This window comes from Micromys minutus (assembly GCF_963924665.1).
Source record: "Micromys minutus genome assembly, chromosome: X".
Taxonomy (NCBI): domain Eukaryota; kingdom Metazoa; phylum Chordata; class Mammalia; order Rodentia; family Muridae; genus Micromys; species Micromys minutus.
Window position 1 is genome coordinate 56,637,902 of NC_137970.1, and position 26,614 is coordinate 56,664,515.

Below are 26,614 nucleotides of genomic sequence, written 5' to 3' on the forward strand. Positions count from 1 at the left end.
TCAGTATTAAATATGTAATTGTGCCTACAATTGACTGCTCTGGATCTGGAAATCTAAATTACTAATTCCACACATTTTGTTTTCTGATATTAACTTTTCTAAAAGCACCAGATGTAGTAAACTGGTTCTTTCATGTGTACAGTTCAAAGTTCAATTCACTTTGCAAGAAAAAAATTAAAAGAAACAACTTCTTCAAGTATCAGTTTCCTCATCAGTAGAACAGTGGAATACTTATCTTGGTTCAATTTTGTGAGAATTAATTAAGACAAATTATGAAAATTCTATAAAGAATATAAATCAATATAGGAAGTATGAGGGCTAGTACTGTTAACAGTAAAGGTCACTATCACCTTGAAGACCCAGAAACTAACCTAGAAGTGGAGACATTCTTATTAAAATATTTTTATTAATTATTTGAGAGTTTTATACATTGCAGTTTGACCATATTCATGGCGTTGCAATGCAATGGAAGAAAGTATGTCATTCTGTTTATACATTGGACAATTTCAACCTGAAAGTCATAACACTAACACACTTACTAGGTCAAACATATCTCACAATATTAAGTTTTAAAAATAAAATGGGCTGCACTTCAGTTGCATTTTATTTATACCATCATATAAATCTAATTATTCCAAGTTAGTGTTGATTTGATCCAAAAGATTATCTGAATAAAGATATGTTCCAAAATGATTATCCATATATAAATACTCCTTTTATAAAGAAACATATTGTTTATTAGTTAATTTCTTTAGCTCTATATTCCTAACAGGTGATCCAGAGACAAATGTTCCCATAAAATAAAACCAGCTGATAAACTGAAAAACTGAGCTAGGATGATCCTGTTCAGATAAATTAAGTTTAAACAAATGGTTTCACTTAGCATGGAGAGCCTTGATTTCGGAGTGACTCATAAATGAGGAATGGCTCGAGAGCAAGCAGAGATATCAGTGACGTTAGTGGTTCCTATTAGCATTCTGATCACATATGCCTCCTGTGACTCCCTTTCATTTTTTTTCCTTTTCATTAAATCAGCTACTTGCTTTGTGTTCTTACAGGATGGTGAACTAGCCAGTTCATGTTATATTTTTAAACAGTGATTTATACTGTGGACATAATGAAAAATATATGTAATAACCATTTTTATGTATGTTATACTAGACTTCTTTGGAGCTAAGCTTTCAAAATTCTATTTGAACTTTCCCTCTAGGAAATAATATTTTAGAATTCTAAAATTTGCATAAGATAATCTATCTGACTGTCATAACAGAAACCAAAAATATAGATTTGACTCAATAGTAAATTGAAACCCCCGAGTAACTTAATACCTTTGATTGGATGAAGGGAGGGAGAGAAAATTAACAATATATTCTCATTGTGTAGGTACTTCACATTTTCATCACACGTTTATTACTGTCAAACTAGAGAAAAAAATACCTATTTACCATTACAATTAAAAATAGCCTTGGGAGCATGAAAGGATGACTCAAAATGAGATATTTACCATTACAGTTAAAAATAGTGTTGGAAGCTAAAAAGATGACTTAGTAGTTAAGAGTGTGTCTGCTCTCCCAGAGAACACAGGTTTGAATCCCAGCTTCCACACAGTAGCTAGAACTCCAGACTCAGCGGAATTTGACATTCTTTCGTGACCTCTGTGGGTCTTAAATGTATGTGGTACACAGACATATATCCAGGCAAACATCCACATACATATAATAAAAGCAAATAAAATATCATCATCATCAACAACCTTTAAAACCTTGGATTGCCAGAGTCCCACTCTTCATATCACCTGTGTCCCTTTCAAGGACTCAGGTGTGATACTTACAAAATGTTATATGGTCGAAAATCAGTCATGATTAAACAAATAATATGGCTCCTCATTTCCTACACTCATTTCTTGATTTTCATGTCTGGGTTAGAAAACTCAAATGGTTTAATAATTTTAGATACTCCTATTTCAACGCAGTAACCAGTGACACTGTTAAGCTCCTAGGTAGACTGGCATTTTTCTATTGAGTACTACCCATTTTTAAAACTTAAAGAATTGTGAAAACCACAGACAAGGTTGTCAATATAAAAACCAGACCACGAGAAGCAATTTGATCTTATACCTCTCTCTTTTCTAATGAGGCTTCTTAAAGTCTCTTTTTAATATAATTTTATTGAATATTTTATGTATTTGCATCTCAAATGTTATCTTCTTTCCCCCTCCTACCATCCCCCTCCCCTTCCCCTTGCTTCCATAAAGATGCTCCCACTCCCAACCACCCACTCCCACTTCATTGCCCTGACATTCCGCTAAACTGGGGAAATGAGCCTTCACTGGACCAAAGCATTGATGCCAGACAATGCTATCTATCCTCTGCTATATATGAGGATGCATAGGAGAAAAGATTCAGTTTTGAGTCTTTCTTCCTAAATGTCTCCATTCAAATTCGCACTCGCGCTCGTGGACGGGCGTGCGCGCGCACGCGCGCACACGCGCACACACACACACACACACACACACACACACACACATACACACACACACACACACACACAGAAAACATTAGAGGTATTACACTGGATGTGACTTTTGAAGTGAAAGGGTAGATTTCTCTTACAACTTTCTGATGTTAAGAAAGAATTAGCTCCTACTTTAAATGTACTAATTTTAAGGAAGAAAAGTGGTACCTCACATTTAATCTGCAGAGGACATGTATTTTTTTTTAAATTGATCTACAAATAGCACTTTGTGTTGCTATTGATTCTGCTTTGCAAATGAAACAATTGAGGTCCAGAAATATTAGATAGTGTGTTCAAGGTAATTAAGCGAGTTGCAGAAATGAGACTGTTTGATTTTTGAGTAAAGAGAACACCTGAGAAACTCAGATGGGAGAAATAACTTATATCATCTGAGACCTGAGAAGATTTAATTTGGTCATGCCAGAGGTAAGTGGATATCAAACTCCTAGTGTTTTTCCCAATCTAATGCAGGAATTTTCAATGTAGTCTAATTCAGCACAGTTAAATATTCAGTTACAATACACCTAGGGAAAATGATGGTGAAATTAAGTATATTAAATACATCCATTCAGAATCAATGAATGTTAATACATTTTGAAATATCTCATTTGAAGGAGGCAAATCACAACTTTGCATAAGCAAGAAAAAGATGAAAGAGCATCTGTTTTTATAATGTAAATATAAATTTTATTTTAATTTTATTACTGTTTTTCCCAGATGTATTATAATGTAGTCAGAAAGTTTATATGTACACACACACACACACACACACACACACACACACACACACACATACACACACACACACACACACACACATACACACACACACATCTTTATCCATTCATTCAGCTGTTGCTGGACACCTCAGTTGATTTCATACCTTCACTATTACAAATACTGGATATATAGCCTTAAGATAGACTTTTGACTAATTCTGGTGTTCATTTTCATGCTGTTTCATATAATAGTCATACTGATAGATATTGCCACCAACAGTACACAAGGAGTTCCCTTTTTAGACACCTTTTCCAACATATTTGGCTCTTTATATGATTATAACAGCTGTGAGTTAATACTTAATTGTGTTTTAATGTATATTTACCTAATTGTTATTGATGCTGAGCAATTTTTCCCATATCCATTAGCCATTTGTATGCAATCCTTTCATAAATCTCTATTCAGGTCCATTCAGATTTTTAGCAGATTATTATTACTGTTTTTAAACTGGTTGCTTGACTTCTTTATATATTATGGCTATTAGCTCTTCAGTAAATAGTTGGTTTGCAAATATATTTTCCTATGCCTGACAATATCTTTTGTTTTCTTTTGCTGTTTTTGGCTTTTGGCATTGCTGTACAGAAGCATTTTATTTGCATACAATCACATTTGTGTATTGATTCCTTTGTCATAGGTGCTTTTTTGAGGCTTTTAAACTCAAATACTAAAAACGTAATTCACAACTTTGTGTAATCCAGAATCTGGTGCCCAGTCTGGCAAAGTAAACTCCCTGTTGACTGATGTCAGTTGAGTTGGTAATACCCAGAGAAATGGTCAGTTACAAAGGAAGTGGATTTCCTAGTATGGGTTACTGCATCTCATCTGTATAGTTATTCTGAGCATTTTCCCCACATAGTCTCCACTATACTTACCTGTTCTACTTGTTCAATAAACATACCAAATGTTCATGAAAAAAGTAACTCATAAAACCAATACTAAGAAGATTTTTTCCTTATGTATTTTTGTAGTCATTTTATATTTTCACATCTTATGTTTAAATCTTATGTATATTTTGGTTGATTTTGGATATGGTATGAAATATTGTTTTATGCAGACAGAATTATTAACAATATTGAAGAAATTGTCTTGTCCCATTGTATGTTCTTTGGAACATTATTAAAGATCAATTGCTCAAAATTTTATGAACCTTTCAAATAGACATTTTGTTCTGTTGTTTGGTTGATATATCTGAATTTATAAGTGCTTCATGTTGCTGTGATTACTAAAGAATTGTAGTATATTTTAATTGATTTATTTTGACAAGACATTACAATGTAGTCTAAGCTTGTTTGAAAGTTAGTTAAGGAGCTTGAGTTAGCCTTGAACTCAGTAATAATCCTGCCTCAGCTTCCTGTGGGTGATGAATCATTGTGTGCATTTGTAGTATACTTTTAAATACTGTAGCTTAATGTTCCAGCTTTTTTCCTGAAACCATATTCTTGATCAGAAATAACTTGGCTTTTAAGATAGGCAAAAATGTTGTTATTACTTTCTAAAAAGAATCCACTGTCATTAAGGATACAATGGCAACAAACAGATTATGGGAAAAAAAATCTTTAACAATCCTACATCGGATAGAGGGCTAGTATCCATTATCTACAAAGAACTCAAGAAGTTAGACTCTAAGGAATCAGATAATCCTATTAAAAATGGAGTACAGAGTCAAACAAAGAATTCTCAACTGAGGAATACCAAATGGCTGAGAAGTACCTAAAGAAATGTTCAACATTCTTAGTCACCAAGGAAACGTAAATCAAAACAACCCTGAGATTCCACCTCACACTAGTCAGAATGGCTAAGATCAAAAACTCAGGTGACAGCAGATGCTGGCAAGTATATGGAGAAAGAGGAACACTCCTCCACAGTTGGTGGGTTTGTAAGCTGGTATAACCACTCTGGAAATAAGTCTGGTGGTTCTTTAGAAATTGAACAATCAGTACTGCCCAAGGGTCCAGCTATACCACTCCTGGGCATATACCTAAAAGATGCTCCAACATATAACAAGGACACATGCTCCACTATGTTTATAGCAGCCTTATTTGTAATAGCTAGAAGCTGGGAAGAACCCAGATGTCCTTCAACAAAGGAATTAATACAGAAAATGTGGTACATTTACACAAATGGAGTACTACTAAGGTATGAAAAACAATAACTTTAAGAAATTCCTAGGAAAATGGATGGAACTAGAAATTATCATCCTGAGTGAGGTAACCCATTCACAAAAGAATATGCATGGTATATATTCACTGATAAGCAGATATTAGTCCAAAAGGCCGGAATACACAAAATATCATTCAGAGACCACATGAAGCTCAGGAAGGAAGACTGAAGTGGATGCTTCAGTCCTTAGAAGGTGGAAGCAAATACTCATGAGAGAAAATACAGGGAAAAAGAGTGGAGCAGAGACTAAAGAGACTGCCCTACCTGGAGATCCATCCCATATACAGTCACCAAACCTAGACACTATTGCGAATGCCAAGAAGTGCATGCTGACAGCAGCCTGATAAAGCTGTCTCCTGAGTGGCTCTGCCAGAGCCCGACAATTACAGTGGTGGATGCTCGCAGCCAACCATTAGACTGAGCACAGGGTTCCCAATGGAGGAGTTAGAAAAATGACTGAAGGATCTCAAGGGATTTGCAACCCCATAGAAAGAACAACAATAAGAACCAACCAGACCCCCCCGGAGCTAAATACCTCTGGTACTAAACCACCAACCAAAGAGTCCACATGTTTTGACCCATAGCTTGAGTTGCATATGTAGCAGAGAATGGTATTGTAAGACATCCATGGGAGGAGAGGCCCTTTGTCCTGTGAAGGCTCATTGATCCAATATAGGGAGATGCCAGGGCAGGGAGGCAGGAGTGGGTGGATGGGTGGATTGGAGAGCACCCTCATAGAAGCAGAACGATGAAGGTTGAGATAGAGATAGAGGGTTTCTAGCAGAGAAACCAGAAAACAGGATAACTTTCGAAATGTAAATAAATAAAATATCCAATAATTTTTAAAGGATACACACTTACAGGTTTTGACATTATTACAGATATTAAGTTATTTCTTTCAAGAATAAAAATGACAATGCACTCAGCTTTTTCTTATGTGCAACTACTTTTTGTGGTTAGAACAGTATCTTCCCATGACATTCAATCATTAAAATCCTTTGGGATTTTCTTTACAAATAGATGGCAGAGAATTTACAATATTTAAAATAGAGAAATGGGAGTGTTTCAAAGCTGTATGTATAACATTGTTGGTATTTTTAGTACTTGTTATTTTGGCATTAGCATGTGTATGTTTAATTTGTTTTGAAGCATGCCCTTTGGTGTTAATACTATTCAGCTTATTTGATAGTAAAAAGATTTACTCAGGAAAGAAGCCAGCATAATTATTAAGGGTTGTTTTCAAGGAACTCTACTGAGATTTTAAAAGAGCAAGAACATTGTTGGCATTGTACTGGCACCCTGGCCAAAGTATGAAGTAGAACATGCTTGTCTTAAGCTCAACTTCCTACTTTGTTTCTCCCATAGTATTGGGGCCCTCTATCTTCCTAATATCTTTTCCCTTTAACTACTTATCACCCTGAAACTTTAATGAGCTCTGCCTCAGTGTCTTGCCTAGAGAACTGATGAACCACCAGTAGATTGTTGATAACTACAGAAGTGGTTCAATCTTTAATTCTCTAGTACTTTAAGATTTAAGCATTACATCAAAGGAGGGAGCAAAATATGTCACCTATTGTGATATGCTTTTTGCTACTACAGAATTTGAGGGCCAGTGTATGTGTGTTTCACCACTCTCAAAAATATTGTGTATTAAAAATACTGTGTATAAATCATTTTGTATAGATATGGTTGTTGCCTGCATACATAGTGGAAATTTTAGTAGGAACATTAAAAACTAAGAGGTTTAGTGTGACAGAGGAAGAGGGAGATATGTTTCAAATCAATGATATTGATTTCAAAATATGAGACGTTCTACACTTATCTTTGTAGTGATGAGTTCTAGAATTAGTGGCATGTAGAATACTGCTTAATGGTTCTCACAGGGATAATTTACATTTTCCACTGTTTACTAGTAAATACATAGTAAGTGGTATACTAAGATTTCAAATCAATTCTTTGGGAAAAGATAAACAATCCAATTGTAATGAATTAGAATTTCCATGAAAAGTTTGATTCACTCTCCCTACTTCTCTCTATTCTTTTATCCCATGGAACTCAATTTTTATTTTTTAAATTTTTTATTGGATATTCTCTGTATTTACATTTTAAATGTCAGCCTCTTTCCCTCCACTCCCAATGTCTCTCCCTCTCCACTTGCTTCCTTGAAGGTGCTTTCTCTCCCAATCACCCTCTCCACCTCAGCGCCTTGGCATTACCCTATACTGGGAAAATGCAATTTCAGTGGAACAAATGTTTCTTCTCCCATAAATGCCAGACAATGGTCTGGCTGCATATGCACTGGAGCCATAGTCTCTCCGTGTGTGCTCATTGGTTGGTGTTTTAGTCCCTGGGAGTTCTGGAGGGTTTGGTTGGTTGATAATGTTGTTCTTCCCATGGGGTTGCAAACCCTTTCATCTCCTTCAGTCCTTTCTCTAGCTCCTTCATTGGGGTCTTCTTGTTCAGTTCGATGGTTAGCTGCAATTTATCCCTAAATCCCTTATCATACCTCCCCATATCTATCTCTTTCTGCCTTATGATTATCTTTTCTATTTGTTTTTTTTTTACCTTGAATCTTTTATTTTCTTATGAATAAATACATAGCTTTTTGTGTGCAAGAAATCTGGAAGGAGATGGCTTTGCTTCAATTTATGAATCTACCACTTTTGATTATTTATATAAATTTTGTTTCTTTTCTGTTTTTCAAAATTCAAGTCCATGCATTTAATTTTGGCATTACAATGGAGGTTCTGAAGATTTATTCTCAGTTTCTGTTCTGATAACTGAGCCTCGTTCCCCCCTCCTGCTCTCTCTGTCTCTCTGTCTCTGTCTCTCATGGTGTCTCTCTCTTTCATGGTGTGTGTGTGTGTGTGCACTCCAACTAATTTGAACATGTGTTAAATGAGTCAATTTAGATAATAAAAGCTTAGATTATTTTGGTTGTATGTATTTGTTCTAACTTCCTTAAGATAGTAACACATACTTTAGAACAAATATGTTGGATTAAATTAATTTAATGAGCTTTCATATATCTACCATGCCACTACTTAAGAAGCTGAGGCAGGATGTTCTTTATTTCCAGGATAGCCTGGATTACAATAGTGAAGCCTTCTCCCAAGAAAGGGGAAAAGTTTCACAACCATATTTTTTCCTTCTGTTTTTTAAAGAAGTATTTATTTATTCACTGTACATCTCAATAACAGTGTCCCTCTCCTTTCAATAGCCTCTTATGCATATCCTCCTGCTATTCTTCCTTCTCCTTTGAGAAGGTGGAGCCCCCCTCTGTGTATTAACTCCTCACCCTCCACTAACATCCTCCATAGCAAATAAAGTCTCTGCAGGACTATGCACATTCTCTCTCAGTCAGGCCAGACAAAGCAGACCAGTTAGGGAAGCAGGATCCACAGCCAGGCAGAAAACATTTTAGGGACAGCCCTTGCTCCAGGTTTGGAGGACCTGCATGAAGACATAGCTGCACTTCTGCTACAAATGTGCAAGGCTGGGGTGGGGTGTAGATCCAGTTCATGCTTGCTCTTTGAGCTGCCCAGGGGTCCTGGTGTTAGTAGACCTCTTTCTATGGACTCCTCTTTCTATGGAGACCCATTTCTCTTAGGTACCTCCATCCTTGCCCCACCTCTTCCACAAGACTCACTGAATCCCATCTAAAGTTTGGCTGTGGGTGACTGCATCTGTTTCCATTTGCTGCTGGGCAGACTCTCTCAAAGGACGGTTATGCTAGGATCCTCTCTGCAAGCATAACAGTATGATGAATAGTATCGGTGATTGGTTGTTGCTCATGGGATGAAAGTCATTGGTTTGTCCATTCCCTCCATCTTTGCTCTATCTTTGTCCCTGGATATCTTGTAGGCAGGACACATTTTGGGTTGAAGGTTTTGTGGGGGAGGATTGTCTTTATTTTTTCACTAGGAGCCCTGCCTGGCTATAGAAAGTAGACACTTCAGGATCTATATCACTCACTTATAGGAGTCTCAGTTAGAGTTACCCCCATAGATACCCTGTGGTCTTCCCCCTTCCTCCTCATCTTGGAATTCTGGCTTGTCCTAGAGATTACCCTGCCCCTTCTCCCAACTGCAGATTTCAGTTCTCTCTACCCTGCTCTCCCTATACCTGTTCCCTCCCCTGCTTCACTCTTCTCCCCATCTCCTTTCCCACCAAGTTTCCTCCCTTCATCCACCTTTTATTTCTTCTTTTGAGACAGATTCAACTATCCTCCTTTGGCCCATCCTTGTTATTTAGCTTCTTGGGAGTCTGCAGATTACACCATAGTTATCTTGTACTTAGTGGCTAATGTCCATTTAGAAGTGAGGACATACAATGGATGTCCTTTTTTGACTGGGTTATCTCACTCAGGATGATATTTTATAGTTCCATCCAATTGCCTGCAAAATTTGTGAAGTCATTGATTTTAATAGCCAAGTAGTATTCCATTGTGTAGATGTACCACATTTTTCTTTATCCATTCTTCAGTTGAGGGACATCTACGTTGTTTCCAGCTTCTGGTTATTATAAATAAAGTTAATATGAACATAGTTGAGCAAGTGTCCTTGTGGTATGGTGGAGTATCTGTTCGGTATAGGCCCAGGAGTGCTATAGCTAGGTCTTGAGTTATAACTATATATAGTTTTCCGAGAAGCTGGCAAATTGATTTCCAGAGTGGTTGTACAGGTTTTCACTACCACAGGTAATGGAGGAGTTCTCCCCTTGCTCATCATCCTCACTATCATGTGCTGTTGCTTGAGTTTTTGTTCTTAGTCATTCTGATGGGTCATTTTGATTTGTATTTCCCTGGTGACTAAGGACATTTAATATTCCTTTAAATGTTTCTTGGCTATTAGAGATTCTTCTGTTGAAAATTCTCTGTTTAGCTCTATACTCCAGTTTTAAATTTGGGTTGTACATTTTCTTTTCTTAATCAGTATTTAATGAATGTAAATTTGGTTTCCTGCCTAGATCATCATCATCATCTACATCCCCTTCCTCCTCCTCATCAACATCATGAACAGCAACACCAATAACATTATTTTGTTTCTCTACAAAATTAGTTGATATATTCAAGAGTTACTAGTACTGTAGTTCTGTCAGTATTCACATTGAATGGCCCTTATCTTTTATGCATACATGTTTACAGTTTCCTGGTTTTGTCAGGCATTGCTTCTTGCTACTCTCAAGGTTTACATCAGAATCGTGGTCTATGAAATTGGAATACAGCTAGTTCCTATTTTACAGGGCTTTTATTTAATTTGTGTTATCTAATGTGTGAAAATGACTTAGAATACTACCTGGTATGTTTAAGTATGTAATACATAATTTGGATTTTATTTTATTTACATTTTTATTATATTTCCCAAAATATTTCAAAGTATTGCTATACCACAATTGATATTTAAATTTGGTCATACTGCTATGATCATCAGTATCAGTTGTTGAAACCAGAGGCTGATGTTGGGTGTCTTTCTCAGTCAGTATAATTTTCAAGACAGCATCTTTCACTGAAACTGGACCTGTCCAATTTAGCTAGATTGGCTGGCCAGCAAGATCAAGGGATCCTTGTATCTCTCTATACCCAATGCTGGAACTACAAATTCATATCCCATGACGTGCTTTTGTACATTAGTGCTGAGGATTGAACTCAGCTTCTCATGTTTGTCTGGCAAGCATTTTATGACTAAGCCATCTTTGCGGACCTCATTTTTCAACTCTAAATGTAATTGTATGGCATGAACCTTGCATTTAGAAATATTCCAAGCCTATCTCTGATATTTACAAGCTGTGCAACAATAAATGTGTCAACATATCTCAAATAGTTTTCTCAGTGAGGAAATGAGAATAAAAATAACTACCTAATACAAGTGCTGTAAGAACAACAAAATGGATTTTCAAAGAGCATGGTACAGGTAATACACTGCTTTTTGACCTTTTATGTAGAAAAGATCAGTTTGGGAAAATTCATTGAGGTTTACACTTATGAAATGCGCCTTTTATTAGTATTAGTGCAGTAATGAAAAAATGCTTTTATTAAAAAAAAACAAATAAATGTTAACAAAGTTTCTGGTATGGAACAAATGTTCAATTTTTTTATTAGTCGTTCTTGCAAACTGGATTCTATTTCTATCACTCCAAATTCATCAGTGATCTCTAATCAATATATTCCAGAATATATTTGCAGAATCAGCACTATATCACTTTGAATATTTTGCTCCCACTGAGCTTTTCAATTGATGCAGCCAGGAATTTTTATTTAGTCTATTTTTATTTTATAAATTTCTGTGCATAGTTGCTTGAGTGTCTGGATATACGTTTATGCAGATGTGGTTTTCATTCTTTCCTGTTTTTGCAAGAAGACAACTTACAAAGAAATTATCCGAGGAACAAACTTTTCTTAACATTTTATTTTTGAGATAAAATGTCAGTTTGTAATTTAGACTGGTCAAGAACTCCTGTCTCTGCATCCTAAGTGCTGGGATTATAGATATTTAACCATTGAAATTGGCTTAAAGGAGGTGGTTTTGAAAGGTAATTTGAACTGAATGCAATAGATGGTGAAAGATTTGGGGGCTACCATCACTGAGCAATAGTTTAATTCCAATAAGTAAATGGTGCCAGGGCAGAGCCTAGAGACATGCATATTTGTCAGAGAAGTAGCAATAATAGGAATAGGGAAATGAGAAATTTGTAAAGGGTCCCTTTTCTTTTTGCCAGAATTGTTTGCTGTCCAGAGAGCTAAACCTTATGCTTGTGATATCCATGTAATTTCCATTAATCTCTGAAGAAGATTCTCTGAAGGAGATGAAATAATTGCAATAAATTATGAAAACATTAACTCTGATATTCCTTTTGGAGCGGTAATAGATAAAACACTAAGTGGGAGTGTATAAAAAAAAGGTTCAGGTCTCAGTCTTTTTTCCTTGTCATACAGTGCTGCATTGGGCAAATAATTTAATCTTCTTGAACATCAGCTTCCTCATCTTCTGATAGATATTAACAGTCTCTCCTCCCAATCATTTTCAAAACTTTGCTGTCAGGCTCAAATAAGATAATATATGTAGAGATACTCTGAAGCTCTCCTGGCACCACACAGATGCAGAGAATGATTTGTAAGGTACTTGTTCCATAACCCCTCCCTCCCATGCAGCTGCCATGTGACTGGATGCTACTACACTACAGCACACAACGTCAGAGAGAGCACTGACCAGTAAACGGATGAAGGCTGTTGCTTAGGGGAGTAGATTTGATTTGGGAAGCGTTTCTCAGAGTACAGACCTGGTGGCAAGCTGTGTCTGACTTGTTAGAGTCAGTGCTCTTTGAATTCTATCCTGAATGTGACAACCTGCTGTTTATTTATAGGTGAGTCATTTCTTCTTATAAATTTATAGTTGAATCATGTTAAGCAACTGTGCCTGTTCTGTATCGATGAAGGAAATAGGAAAGAGAAAAAAGTAGAATGTTTTTGTTGTTGCTGATTTTACTAGCTAATAATGTAAAGATAACAATAGGTATTTTAGAAAATAATTAAATTTTATTATGTATATCTTCAGAAGCACATTTCTGAATTTTTACTATGCAAAACTACATTTTCCTTAGGAAGACTAAATTCAGGGATATTTGGAAAATGATTTTAATTGATATTTTATGGATTTATTATAGAATAATTAAATAATAAAATAGAAACATCTAAGGTGTGTAGTGTGATGTTTTGGCTTATATGTACATTGTGACATGATTATTAACTTCTGACATAGTTAGTTGTGTTTTCTCTTTTATAATGAGAACACTTAAGATCTGCCTCTGATGCTTTACTGTTAATAAGTACGAAGTAAGCAATACATTATTAACTGTACTCACCACTCTGAATGTAAGGTTAACTGAGGGATTTTTATGGAATTGTTTCTGTTTATGCAAATCAGATGTCTATCTTGTCTGAGGTGCTTGAACCTTACAAAGAGAGAGGAAATATGAATTAGTTGTGATTACATAGTTAAATTGAATTCATGATTTCATTTATATCATAATAAAAAGAGAAATATGCTGTAGCACTTTTGTCTTGTGCTGCTATGTGGTCATAGAGACTAGGGAAACTCATGTGTGTGTGTGTGTGTGTGTGTGTGTGTCTGTGTCTGTGTGAGTGTGTGTGCATGTGCGCGTATGAGCGTGCTCTTGTGTGTGTGTGTGTGTGTGTGTGTGTGTGTGTGTGTGTGTGTGTGTGTGTGAGAGAGAGAGAGAGAGAGAGAGAGAGAGAGAGAGAGAGAGAGAGAGAGTCCATGTATGCATACTTTTATGAGATATATTTTATGACATATTCAGAATAGCTTGAGAAGGTGTAAATGTTTCAATAACATATGATTTGGTTGTTATTGTGGAAATTGTGTCAGAGATTCTGGGCAAATATTACCCTGGCAGTAATAGGACTACCATTACTGTGTAGTTTTTATTTTTATCACAATGAGCTATTGAATTTTTATTAAGTTTTGATTTATAATTACTGTGAAGCTAATGTCTACAATGGTAGTTTGTCCTCCTAAGAATTCATGTTTGTGTTCTGCAAATGGTACATCATTTGTTGGAAAACACAAGAAGGTGCATGTGAAATTCCTTTCAAATCTGTGACGCAATATTTATAAACAGTAATATTATTTTTTCCACATTGTTTACTCAAATCCCTTTACTTAAAATTAAAGGATTTTATGTTATTTTATATATCTGCAATGTTTTATTCTTAGTTTGATTGCTTTTTGTACATAAATAACCGTGTGTGTGTGTGTCTCTGTCTCTGTCTCTGTCTCTGTCTCTCTCTCTCTCTCTCTCTCTCTGTGTGTGTGTGTGTGTGTGTGTGTGTGTGTGTGTGTGTGTGTGTGGTTTGTAGCATTTGAAAGGATAAACACAGTGGGGCAGGAGTTGTAATTAAACCTTGCCAGGTCTTTGTGATTGACATTACACAAAGCTATTGTTAAATTACACATTTCTTAAGAGGGAGGTTGGCAATAATTATTAACAAATTAGCACACATTAGTTTATCAGATTAACTTGCAGGATGCCAAAACCTTGGTAATAAAAACAAACTAAGCATTATGCCCTAACTCTAAACAAAAATTCTAAATAAAAATGCCCCTTTGATTAAATAACAAAAAGTAAGGTTTCAATAATTTGAATGTGCCAACCCTAATATATCGTCTATGTATGTATTCAAATACTGAAACCTAAGATAATTTCACTGCAAGCATCCCAAAGTTGCATCAGTAATAACAACAGTTTACATATGTACCATTAACATCCATAGAATGAGCAATCAAGAGAGAAGCTACTTTGATGCATCTGATAAAGGTTGCAAACATCTACCTCTGTAAAAATGGACATGAGCCAGCATATTTTTCCCTGCTTGCTAACTGGCTCTAATAATTTCATTTGGTCTCAAGTGATTCATGTATATTCATGCCTGTAAAATGCTTTTTTCCGTGTTGCATCTCTTCTGCCCACTCATCATCATTTGCTCTCCCTCGCTCATCATTAGTGTTTGGATGTCCCCCTCCCTGCCCAATCTTTGTGCCTAGCTCCTGAAAGACAAGCCGACTCGTGATTTTACAAAATGCTCTACTCTTTAAAGGTGCTTAAAATATGGCATGTGTGAGATATTTGTGTAAGTACTACACTGGGGCATAGATGATTAGCTCTTAAACCCCCTTTCCCCTACATGTCATTTAAAACAATTATTTTTATATGTGGGCCTCAGTTTCCCCATCTGCGAAATGAAATGATTCCCAGTATTTTCCAGATTAATTTCAGGTATGCTCCAAATTCATTAATTCTCTTTGTTGGACTAGACAGCCTTTTGGGGGACAGGAAATCCCCGGGGAACCGTTTTTTTCAGTGAATGTGGGCATTAATAGAAAGGTCGATTTACTTTATTTTCATCACTTTTAGATGTTTCCTTTTATACAGGATTAAAAAAATGTGCATTTACCCACCATGGCACGTCTGTCGCCCGTAGCTTCCATAACGCTTGGTGCAGGAAAAAGGGATTTTCAGATACAGCATCAAGGGCTGCAAGACCATACATAAGACTTTAATTTCAGCTTTGTGTGAAATGGAGGCTACAGATTCAGATTCACAACGTCCAGGGGTCAAGGGATGTGTGCTTTGTTTGTTTGTTTTTATGACCACTTACCCTCCTAGGAAACACAATAATTTATCTCGCAGCGGGAAAACGGGGCACTTCCGTGGGTCTCCTTTAAACCCACAGCGCCTCCGTCCACGGCACTTTACCACAGGGGAACTACTTGAACTAATCCGAAGCATCCGCGGAACATTGGGTAACTACAAAAGACCCTAGTTCTAGCCTTTTCTGACTCCTCCGCCCTCACCCCGAAGTCAGGACCTTGATTTTATGGTCTGTAAAGATTAGGCAAAGGAGAAGTAGGTTTCCCACAGCCTTTAGGAAGGGGCATGTCCTCCCTTTGACTCCGGTCCCAAGAAACGCTCCCCTTTATCCGAGAGTCTGGGGCCACCTGTTGCTTTCCACTTAAGTTTTCTTCCTCCGCTGGCTTCACGCTCCCTCAGCGAGTGCCGTGGGCGTGTGTTTCTTGTGGAGAGCCTCCCTTGGGCTCCCTGTCAGCTTTTCCGACAGTTCCACAGTTTGGGAGGGACAGCAAACTTTGAAGGCAGGCTCCTCCGCGCCTGCAGGGGGCAAGGGTCAGGCCAGGGGCCAGAGCCGCCGCGCCGCGCACGCCCCCGCGCCCCTCCGCGGAGCAGCCGCTACGTCACGTCGACGGCAAGCGGAGGTTCCCCAGCACGCGCCGCCAGTTGACTGTGAGCGCGGCCAGGGGCGCGACGCGGGCGGAGACTCCGTGGCCGGCTCTGGCCGCTGAGGGGGACGAGGCGGCCCCTTGGCAACGGCGGGGCTCGGGGGCAGAGAGGCGAGTAGCAGAAGGGGCCCCGCTGGGGTCCGCCAAGGGGCTGGGGTGGCGGCGGGGGCTGCGGTTCGCGCTCTGAGGAAAAGCCACCTCGCGGGGCTGGCCGGAGCGCGCGTGGGCCGGGAGGGGAGAGGCGCGGAGGCTGGCGCGAGGCGCCGCGGGGGCGGAGGGAGGAGGCAAGCGCCCGCAGGCCGCTGGGGGGCCCTCGGGGTGGCCTCCTGACAGGGGCACTGCCTTGACGTCGTCTCCCTGCTTCGCGCTTCAAGCGGGCGTGAAGAGGGTGAGGCGGAGAGCTGAGGTGGAACTTCGGCTGAGGACCGGAGCTGCGAAAAGAGTCTTGAGGGGAAGAAGGCGAGGGCGGGAAAAGGGAGCACAGCGGTGCCAGGTTGGTCCTCTGACGGTTTGGGCCCCCGCGGCCGGGACTTTGACCAGCTGTCTCTGAGGTGAAAAGCCTGAGATTTCTCTCCATGCTTAGGCTCTGGGCACAGTGGGGAGGTAAAGACTGGAAAGGGGGCGTGGGTTCTGGGCAGGCGGACTTCAGCTCAGCCTTAGGAAAAATTCCCACAAAATTTCGCTCTTGGCAAACCTTGGGGTATGGTGCCGGCCATTCCAACCTTAGGATGTTGGCCTCCCCCCGCCCCCCCCCCCGCCCCCGCCGCGACCGGGGATGGCTTTTGATTAGATAGCAGTCCAACGGCCCTTTAAATGTCTAAATCCCCAGAGCCCATGATTCACCTTTTATGATCCTTGTCAGCATTATTTATATAATTCTCTTACAGAAATAACCGTGGTCAGTTCAGCTGCTGTTGTAGAATTTGGTTTGCTTTAAATTTTAATGCCTTAATGTCTTGGATGTGGTAATAGGACATCTATTGTGTATTTAAACTACATAGGGCTTAATTAGAATGCTAATAATTAGGGGCCCTCCAGTTTCCAGCTTAGCACCCTACACAGCCTGTAGACCCAAGCCCTTTAGTATAAAGCAAGGTTAATTAGCTCTTTTCAAAGCTAGACAACATTCATAGGAATAGACTCTGAGGTCTTAAAAGAACATTTTTTTACTATTTTAGACCACAGATATTTTACCTTTAAAAATTATTTTGCCAGTTTTTGTTTTCTTTCTTTTATTTTCATTCTTAAGGGCTGAGATAAGAACCCTGGGTGAGTGTTTTGTATAAACAGACATATGGATTTGAAGCAGTCTGAGAAAACAGGCCTCAGTCCTCTTATCTACAGTTAAAAGAAAAAGCAGTGGGTGCCAGAAAGGCAGAAATCAAATCATTTGAGTAGATTAGAGAAAAGAATGGAGAAAATTATCCCCATTGCGTACTGAAGACCCATTTCTTTGAAATTAAAGGCCTTTGATAATGCTATGAAAACACAGCAGTGCTACATGTTTAAAACTAGTGAAATTCCTCATGCTGGGCATATAGTGAGCGCACATCACTTGCTTATTGAATGCACATATGTACTTGAATGACATGAAATATTTTTAGTCTTGGAACAAACTTTCTGTTGAATGTCAGCAGTTCATATGTGTCATATTAATATTAATTTTGTTCTCTTCATAGTAACTGATGAAAGTTCTCATAGCTCACCATGGTGTTTACCTAAATTGCCTTTATTTTGTCTCCTACCCTCCCTGTCCTCTGTGGTCTCTGCTATCCTCACATTTCCTGCTGGTGGATGCCTTGCTGTATTTCAAGACAGCTGACGATCTGACAGTAAGCATCAAGTTTTTTTTTCAGATATGTTTCATTAGTAGCTTTAGTACTTGACTGAAAAAAATCTAACCTTGTGTTGAGAGAGAGTGTAGTAATTATTAATTTTCAAAAAATTAAAAGTAATTACAATTACAGTTGACTACGGTCACCCCACCAAACTCCAGTGGACTGGACCAATGGACAGGTTTCTCTGGTTAAAATAAATGATTAAAAAATAGATCACAAAACAGAAGAAGTTATTTGTCTTCTGTAAGAGACAGGCAGGGAGGGACAGGGGCTAAGGAGGGAGGGAGATTAAAAATATTGTGGAAAACAGCCAGAATGCAGTATAAATATGTATTAAATTCTCAAGGAACTAACTTCACAAAATATTGTGCCCACAATTCTCATTGTCCAAAATTTTACCTATTTAATAACCAGATATGGCTAATAACTACCATATTGAACAATGCTAATGTAGAAGATTTTGGCATTGTTTAATGGTCTATTAGAAGTCCTAGAAAAATCCTGTTATCTCATGTCATTTCTTCAATTTGAGAGTGAAATTCAAACTCTGTTTTATTGAAGACAAGGTGCAGGTAAACAATATACTTTGCAGTAATCTAACAAATGATTATGGAATTGAGGATCTGAATAAATAGGTTTAAGTGAGAAGGGAAAGAATGGTGGTAGAATTAATCTAATGGGATTATCATTATTAAGGCTGAGAATGTGAGGCCTACATTTAATATTTGTTAGTCAATTGCTTTGTTATTTTAGAGCACCTTTTAAAATATGAATGTTTATAGTTTATATTTTGTAAAGTACTATTATTTAGCAATACAATTTGTTAAAAGTTAGAACTAAAAGGGAAAACAGGTTTAGAGTGTCTTTGCTATTATAGTATTGTATGTCATCATTTGTTTTCTTTTGTTCTAATTTTTGTTTTTGTTTTGTTTTGTTTGTTTTACATCGTCTCACATAGCCTAGGTTGACCTTGAATTCTCTACCTAGTTAAAAGAATGAGCTTGAGTTCCCGGTACTTCTGCATCTGTCTTCCAAGGACTGGAATTGTACGATTGTGCCACCGTGTCTGGCTTCTATTTTGCTTAATATAGTGGTTAAGAGTTGAGCGATACAGCATGGATCCTGAAAGTTGCAAAACAGGATGGGGGGTGGTTTCACGATCATCGAGACTAGTAATGATTCAAATTTTCAGAATGAATATTTTGATTCCAGAAAGCATTTTATATCTAATTTTTTTGCTGTAGGTGGGGCAGATTTTTATAATTTTGCTTTCGTAGCTCATTTTTGTCTCTTTTTCTTTGGTTTGACTCAGATGCCACCTGCTGCATGAAGCTGTTTTCTGTACAGAAAGCATGAACTTCTTAACTTTTTCTTTGTATAATACTATTAAAGTTAACTAAGGTTCCTTTATTTTCTTCTCCATCTTAGTGGAGTCCTTCAATTCCTTCTCCTACAAAACAAATTGTTTGGAACATGTCTGATATTTTTTGGATTATATTAAATAACTGCTTCTCTAAATTATAGTTACTAATTACTAACAATGTGACCATTACTAATGGTCAAGTGTTTTCCTCCAAACCTCCATTCCTTATAATATATAATAATAAAATGTAGAGTGTATGAATGAATAAAGCATCAACCTTACTAAGTTCTGTTTTTTCATTCTTAGGTATTAAGATTTTCTCTGTCCATTCTGAGAGATGGCACAATTGTTTCGTTATTTCCAGGGAGATCCTGTCATGACATCCTCTCCCACTGAAGTTCGTATGTGGGTAGAAGGTAAGATACTTTGAAACATTTTTTATTCCTGTCTTTCCATGTCACACTTCACCTCTCTATATGTTAGGAGACCATATTTTACAGACGTATGGTACATAAAAATAACACTTTTCAGTCTTTCAAAGAAGATGTTTCATCCTTCAGCAAATCCTACTGGCATGTGCCACCACAACCGGTAAAGGAGAAGTTTCAATATTTAAAGATTACAGCAAAAGTCTGTAAATTTAAGTTTACACTATTGTATTTTATGTAAGCATGTTACAAGAATATTTTCATAATTGGAACAAGGATATAGCTTAGTGTTAGAAAGCTTGCTTAGCATGTAGAAATGCCAAGGTTTAATTTAAAGTAATACACAAAATTACATTCACATTCACAAAAGAATATTTTTTTTGTCTACATTAATACCTTCCTTGTGTGAATATCGGAGTTAGTGTATATTATTAGAAGTGTATAATTATTAGAAGCTCTCAAAACATCCAGAAATAATGACAACATATAAATTAAGAACACTAGTAGATAAGTTATACATTTTTTTTTTTTTTTACAGAAAGAAGTATGGGCAGTGTAGGGAAATGAACACAATGAAAGGAAAGTTAAATGTAATTAATTTTGTTACTAATTAGGTTTAGTTAGTATGCTTAACCACTGAGAGATGAGGTTAAGTTTAAATCTGTCACATGGTATTTATATTAACAAATATCAGTGAATGATACATTTATCGATAAGAAGGGGAGAACCAAATATATATTTCTATAATTTTCTTTATTACTACTAAAGCAAAGGAAAATTGCAGTCCTTAGCATTTTTTAAACTATTGAATTCCTCCTCTAAAGATAATATGTATCATGGAGATATTAGAGAGCTCTTTTTACCTAGTGATCAGTAATAATGGTTTAGAGTATTCTCTGTTAAGCAAATTGGATCAGGTAATGCATAGATGAAAATAAAATATTTATACAAATTAAATTATTTAAAACTTTGATCTATAAAATAGCTTTGGTATATTATTTTCCCATATTTTGTTAAAATAGTACATTTATCTAGCAAGGAAATTATATAGTAAACAATTTAAATTGTATCAAATTAGCTTAATGTAAAACAATTTCAAGTAAACATAGCATTCCATTTATTTGTTCACATTTAATGCTTGTGTTTAAAATTTTTAATCTTTGAAAATTGAAATTCCTTAATTTTTTTTGGATTTTGCATTTTAGGAAATAATTTGTTTCTACTTTTGAAATGAAGTTCTGATATCTCAATTTGGTATTTTTTAATGTTTTTTAAAGACATTTATTTATTAAATATAAGTACACCATAGCTGTCTTCAAACAACACCAGCATAAGACATCAGATCTTATTACACATGGTCGTGAGCCACCATGTGGTTGCTGGGGTTTGGACTCAGGATCTCTGGAAGAGCAGTCAGTACTCTTAACCGCCGAGCCAGATCTCCAGCCCTCAATTATTATTTCTATCTTTGTTTCTGTGAATTATTGTTTTTTAGTTTTTAAACTTTGAATTTATTTATTTTTATTTTTTTTAAATTTGAATTTATAAACTCATGAAAACAGTGCTAATGTAAGGAAATGTTTCATGCTTCCTTGTCTCATTACATTTTCTTTCTTTCTCAGTACACTTTCAGTCAGTCAAATATTGGATCAATGTTTGTATGCCTATGACTTTACATTTTATCTTCCTTATAAAGTTTTAATTTTTTTGGTATTATAAAATTTTCCATTTTTTATAATAATATGTTTCAAAATTCCTTATATTACTCAGTAAATAGTATCACTGGCAATATAATGACTTTAATATTTCTCATCTCAGTTTTTCTTTAATATTATCCTTATAGCAAGAAATGGTTAAGGCTGCACTCTTAGTTAACCTTTTTTGGTGGCATGGGCATATTTTTTTAACAGTACTTGTTAAAGATAACAATTTAAATAAGTTGATAAACACTTGACCCTCCTGATTTTCATTCTTTTACCAAATAGACAAAGATTCTTTCTGTACTCAAATCCTAGCATTGAGGTGGTCTAATTCGTTATGTGGCAAAGTTATTGTAAACATAGATGATTTATATTATATGAAGAGAAAAACCAAATATGTTAAAACCAGTTGGACTCATTGAAAACCTTTCTCACAACTCTGAAAAAACAAGGGTGGTTACAGGTAACATTAATGTTAGAATGTCCCAATATCTTATTTTTAAAATGTGTAGTCTGAGATTTTTATACATAGTGTATAAGTTTAGGTAATTACATATTTAAATTAAATTATAATTAGATAATTCCTCCCTCTCATTACAGTTCTTCATCCACACGTTTCCTCTCAAATTTATTACACATTTTCTTTAATTATTGCAGCATATATGTTTCTAAACATACATTTGCAAATATATAGAAACAACTTCTTGAGTTCCTTTAGTGCTGCTTGAATTTCTTTTTCCCTGATTGCTGGTGGGGCTAATCACTTGGTATTGGATAACCATTTATGGATTTGATTCCTCTTTTATCAGTCATTAATTACCTATAAATCTTTACCTAGGGGTTCAAGGGGGGGCAGTGTGTGGTGAGATTTCACTTTTCTATATTGGCATACCAACTGGTATTGTAATTGTTGAGGTCTAGTTTAGATAACTATGTTGTTGAAATTTCATGATTATAATTTGTCATGTCTAGAATACATGATCATGTTATAAATTTCTTGGTTCTCCTGCTTTTACAGTTTTCCCACGTTCTTTTGTACAATGTTCCTTGTAGAGAGGTATGTGTAAGGAGTATGTTGTAAGTGTATCACCTGTATCATAGTTGTCCTTTGTATTTTGACTAGCTGTGGCTTTTTTTAATGGTCTTTATTTGCTGCAAAAGAAGCTTTTAAAATCAGGCTTGAGAGTTACACTTCTGTGTGAGTATAGAGATCCGAATTTAGAATACATTTAGGAATTGTACTGATTTAAGAAAGATGCAATACTGGGTTGTCATCTAGGGTTCATGAACACACTAAACATGCATAGTTAGCTATGTTTACATGACTAGGCATGGTTTTCCTCCTTTTGAGACCTTAAATCCAATAAGTCCATGGTAGCCAAGAGCTATTATGAAGATATAGGTGCCACTGTTACACCTTTAAGGATATCTTGCCCTGTTGGTCACTATTGTGTCATATGCATCACAACTAGATGGGGCTATTGATAACTTCCTGTTCCTGGTAGCTTGCATAGTCACTTCTATTTTTTTTTTTGTTTTTGTTTTTTCTTATCGCTTTATTTTTTAAAACGAGGGATACATTTACAGGTTTTTAAAGGCATTTTGGCATAACATTATATGAATAATTTTGTAAGTACTTAATTCTTTTAGAAGTTTGATAGCATGCATAGAAATCTCACTAGTTACCATGAGCATAAAATAAATGTAGGACAGAACGTAACATGGAAACAGATTTCTTGTTGGGTATAGATTAAGCATAATGATCTTTGAATACGAAAAAATGCCACAAGGCTATATTCTTGACTCTTGGATTGTTAGTGATTTAAGGTCCAGGTGTACCACACTCTGAGAGGGTGCTATACATTTATATTTTTTTCCTAAGAAGGACAGAGGCTTTCTTTCTTTCTTTTCTTTTCTTTTTTTTTTTTTGGCCTGTGTTTTTCTAGAGCTTCATATAGTATGTGCGTTGTTTCTGGGGTGTTCACAGCTTTCAGGGGTTAGTATCCAATTAACAGTGACAGCATATTATATCTGTTCTTTTGTGACTGGGTTACATCGCTCAGGATGATATTTTCTAGATGCATCCATTTTCTTAGAAATTTCTTTTTTTGTTTTTTTTAAATGAAAAAATTATTTTAAAATACAAAGATAAATGTACAGATTTTAAAAGCATTTTTGCATAAAAGTATATGAATACATTTTAGTCAGTACTTAATTTTTTTAAAGGTTTGAGAGTATGCCGTAAAATCTTACTAGTAACAATGCGCATAAAGTATATGTAAATCAAAATGTAACCCGGAAATAGTCAATGTTTTCTTGGTTTGTAAAAATTAAGCATAATGTTGTTTTTGGCCTTTGTATTTCTTGAACTTCATATAGTCTGTAAGTTGATTCTGGGATGTTCAGAGCTTTCTGGGATTAGTATCCAATTATCAGTGACTGCATATTATGTCTGTTCTTTTGTGACTAGGTTACCTCACTCAGGATGATATTCTCAAGATGCATACATTTTCTTAAGAATTTCATAAAGTCATTGTTTCTGATAGCTGAGTAGTACTCCATTGTGTAAATATAGCACAATTTTTGTATCCATTTATCTACTGAAGGGCATCTGGGTTCTTTCGAGCTTCTGGCTACTATAAATAGGGCTGCTATGAACATTTTGGTGGATGTAACTTTGTAATATTTTGGAGCTTCCCTGGGGTATAGGCCCAGAAGTGGAATAACTGGGTCTTCAGGTAGTACTATGGCCAATTTTCTGAGGAATTGCCAGACTGATTTCCAGAGTGGTTGTATCAGTTTACAACCCCACCAACAGTGGAGAAGTGTTCCTCTTTCTCCACATCCTCGCCAGCATCTGTTGTCATCTGAGTTTTGAAGCTTGGCCAATCTGACTGGCGTGAGGTGGAATCTCAGAGTTGTTTTGATTTGCATTTCCCTGATGGCTAAGGATGTTGAGCACTTCCTTAGATGCTTCTCCCCCATTCAATATTCCTCAATTGAGAACTTTTTGTTAAGCTCTGTGCCACATTTTTAAAGAGGGTTGTTTGATTCTCTTGTATCTACCTTCTTAGTTCTTTGTATACCTTGGATATTAGGCCTCTATCTGATGTGGGGTTGGTAAAGATCTTTTCTCACTCTGTTGGCTGCTGTTTTGTTTTCATAACAGTGTTCTTAGCCTTAACAGAAACTTTGCAATCTCATTAAGTCCCATTTGTCTATATTTGACCTTATATATAGCATGAGCCATTGGTGTCTGTTCAGCAAATTTTCTCCTGAGCCTATGTGTTCTAAGGTTTTCCCTACTTTATCTTCTAATAGTTTAAGTGTACCTGGTTTAATGGGGAGATCTTTGATCCTCTTGTACTTGAGCTTTGTACAAGGAGATAAGAAAGAGTCTGTTTTCATTCTTCTGCATTCTGAGTGCCAGTTGGTCCAACACCATTTGTTGCATAGGCTGTTCTTTTTCCATTGAATGTTTACAGATCCCTTGTTAAAATCAAGTGACCCTATATGTGAGGGCTCATTTCTGGATCCTCTATTCTATTCCATTGGTCCACATGCCTATTTCTGTACCAGTACCATGCAGTTTTTAACACAATTGCCTTGTAATATAGCTTGACATGAGGGATTGTGATTACCGCAGATGTTTTCTTGTTGAGGATAGATTTCTCTATTCTAGGTCTGTAAGAAAAAGATGACGGGGCACCAATGAAAGGAAAAGTCACTGAAAGGAAGAGTCACAGGGCACCAATGTTGTGAAAGGATAACGATCCAAGTCACGGCACCAATGTTAGGGGAAGGATGAAGAGAGTGGGGGGCATATGGCCCATGGAGGCAAATCGAGGCCTGAGGGCAAGGGAGATGCCTCTGAGGGGCCCATGTTGGGAATCCCTTCCCTGAGGGACCAGCCACACAACACTATAGTACTGAATAGAGTTTATTCAGGTCATGGGAGAGTTAAGAGGGTGGTAGAGGCAGAGAGAGAGAGAGAGAGAGAGAAGCAGAGGAGTAGAGGAGTAGAGGCCGGCCATGAGCACGTGGGACAGAGGGGGGGAGGGAAAAGGGAGAGCAAGGCTGCAAGAGCACAAGGGCAAGAGAGGCCAAGAGAGAGAGCTCCTTTCAAGCAGCTCCTTTTATAGTGTCAGGTCACTGGGGCGGAGCATACCTGGCCACTGCTGGGTAATTGAGGGGTGGGGTATACCTGGCTGTTGCTAGGTAACTGAGAGGTGGGGTTTACAGAATCCCAACAAGGTCTTTTGCTATTCCAAATGAAATTGCACATTGCTCTTTCCAACTCTATGAAGAATTGGGTTGGAATTTTGATGGGGATTGCATTGAATCTGTAGATTGCTTTAGGTAAGATGGCCATTTTTACAATGTTGATCCTTCCAGTCCATGAGCATGGGAGATCTTTCCATTTCCTGAGATCTTCCTCGATTTCCTTCTTTAGAGGTTTGAAGTTCTTGTCATACAGGTCATTTGCTTAGTTAGAGTCACACCAAGGTATTTCATAGTATTTGTGAATATTGTGTAGGGTGTCTTTTGCCTAATATCTTTCTCTACATGTTTGTCCTTTGAGTATAGGAAGGCTACTGATTTGTTTGAGTTAATTTTATTTCCAGCCATTTTACTGAACTTGTTTATCAGCTGTAGGAGTTCTCTTGTGGAATTTTCAGGGCCACTTAAGTATACTATCATGTCATCTGAAAACAGTGCTGTTTTTACTTCTTCCTTTCCAATTCATATCCTTTTGATTTCCTTTTGCTGTCTAATTGATCCGGCCAGGACTTCCAGTACTATGTTGAATAGGGTGGGGGAGAGTAGGCAGCATTGTGTAGTCCCTGATTTTAGTGGGATTGCTTCAAGGTTCTCACCATTAAGTTTCATGTTGGCTATTGGATTGCTGTATATTGCTTTTATTATGTTTATTTATGGGCCTTGGATTCCTGTTCTTTTAAAGACTTTTAACATGAAAGGGTATTGAATTTTGTCAAATGCTTTCTCACGATCTAGT

General features: G+C 37.0%; 1 protein-coding gene across 1 annotated transcript in view; it reads left to right on the plus strand.

Moving 5' to 3' along the window:
* Nucleotides 1-19,806: 19,806 nt before the first annotated feature.
* The window catches only part of LOC308414969 (uncharacterized protein), a gene marked incomplete at both ends in the record, with an annotated part of 347,470 nt that continues 340,662 nt past the window's right edge, over nucleotides 19,807-26,614 (plus strand). The window contains one exon of the mRNA XM_080910119.1: nucleotides 19,807-19,885. Coding sequence (XP_080766245.1) covers nucleotides 19,807-19,885 — 79 coding nt within the window. The remainder of the gene's footprint in view (nucleotides 19,886-26,614) is intronic.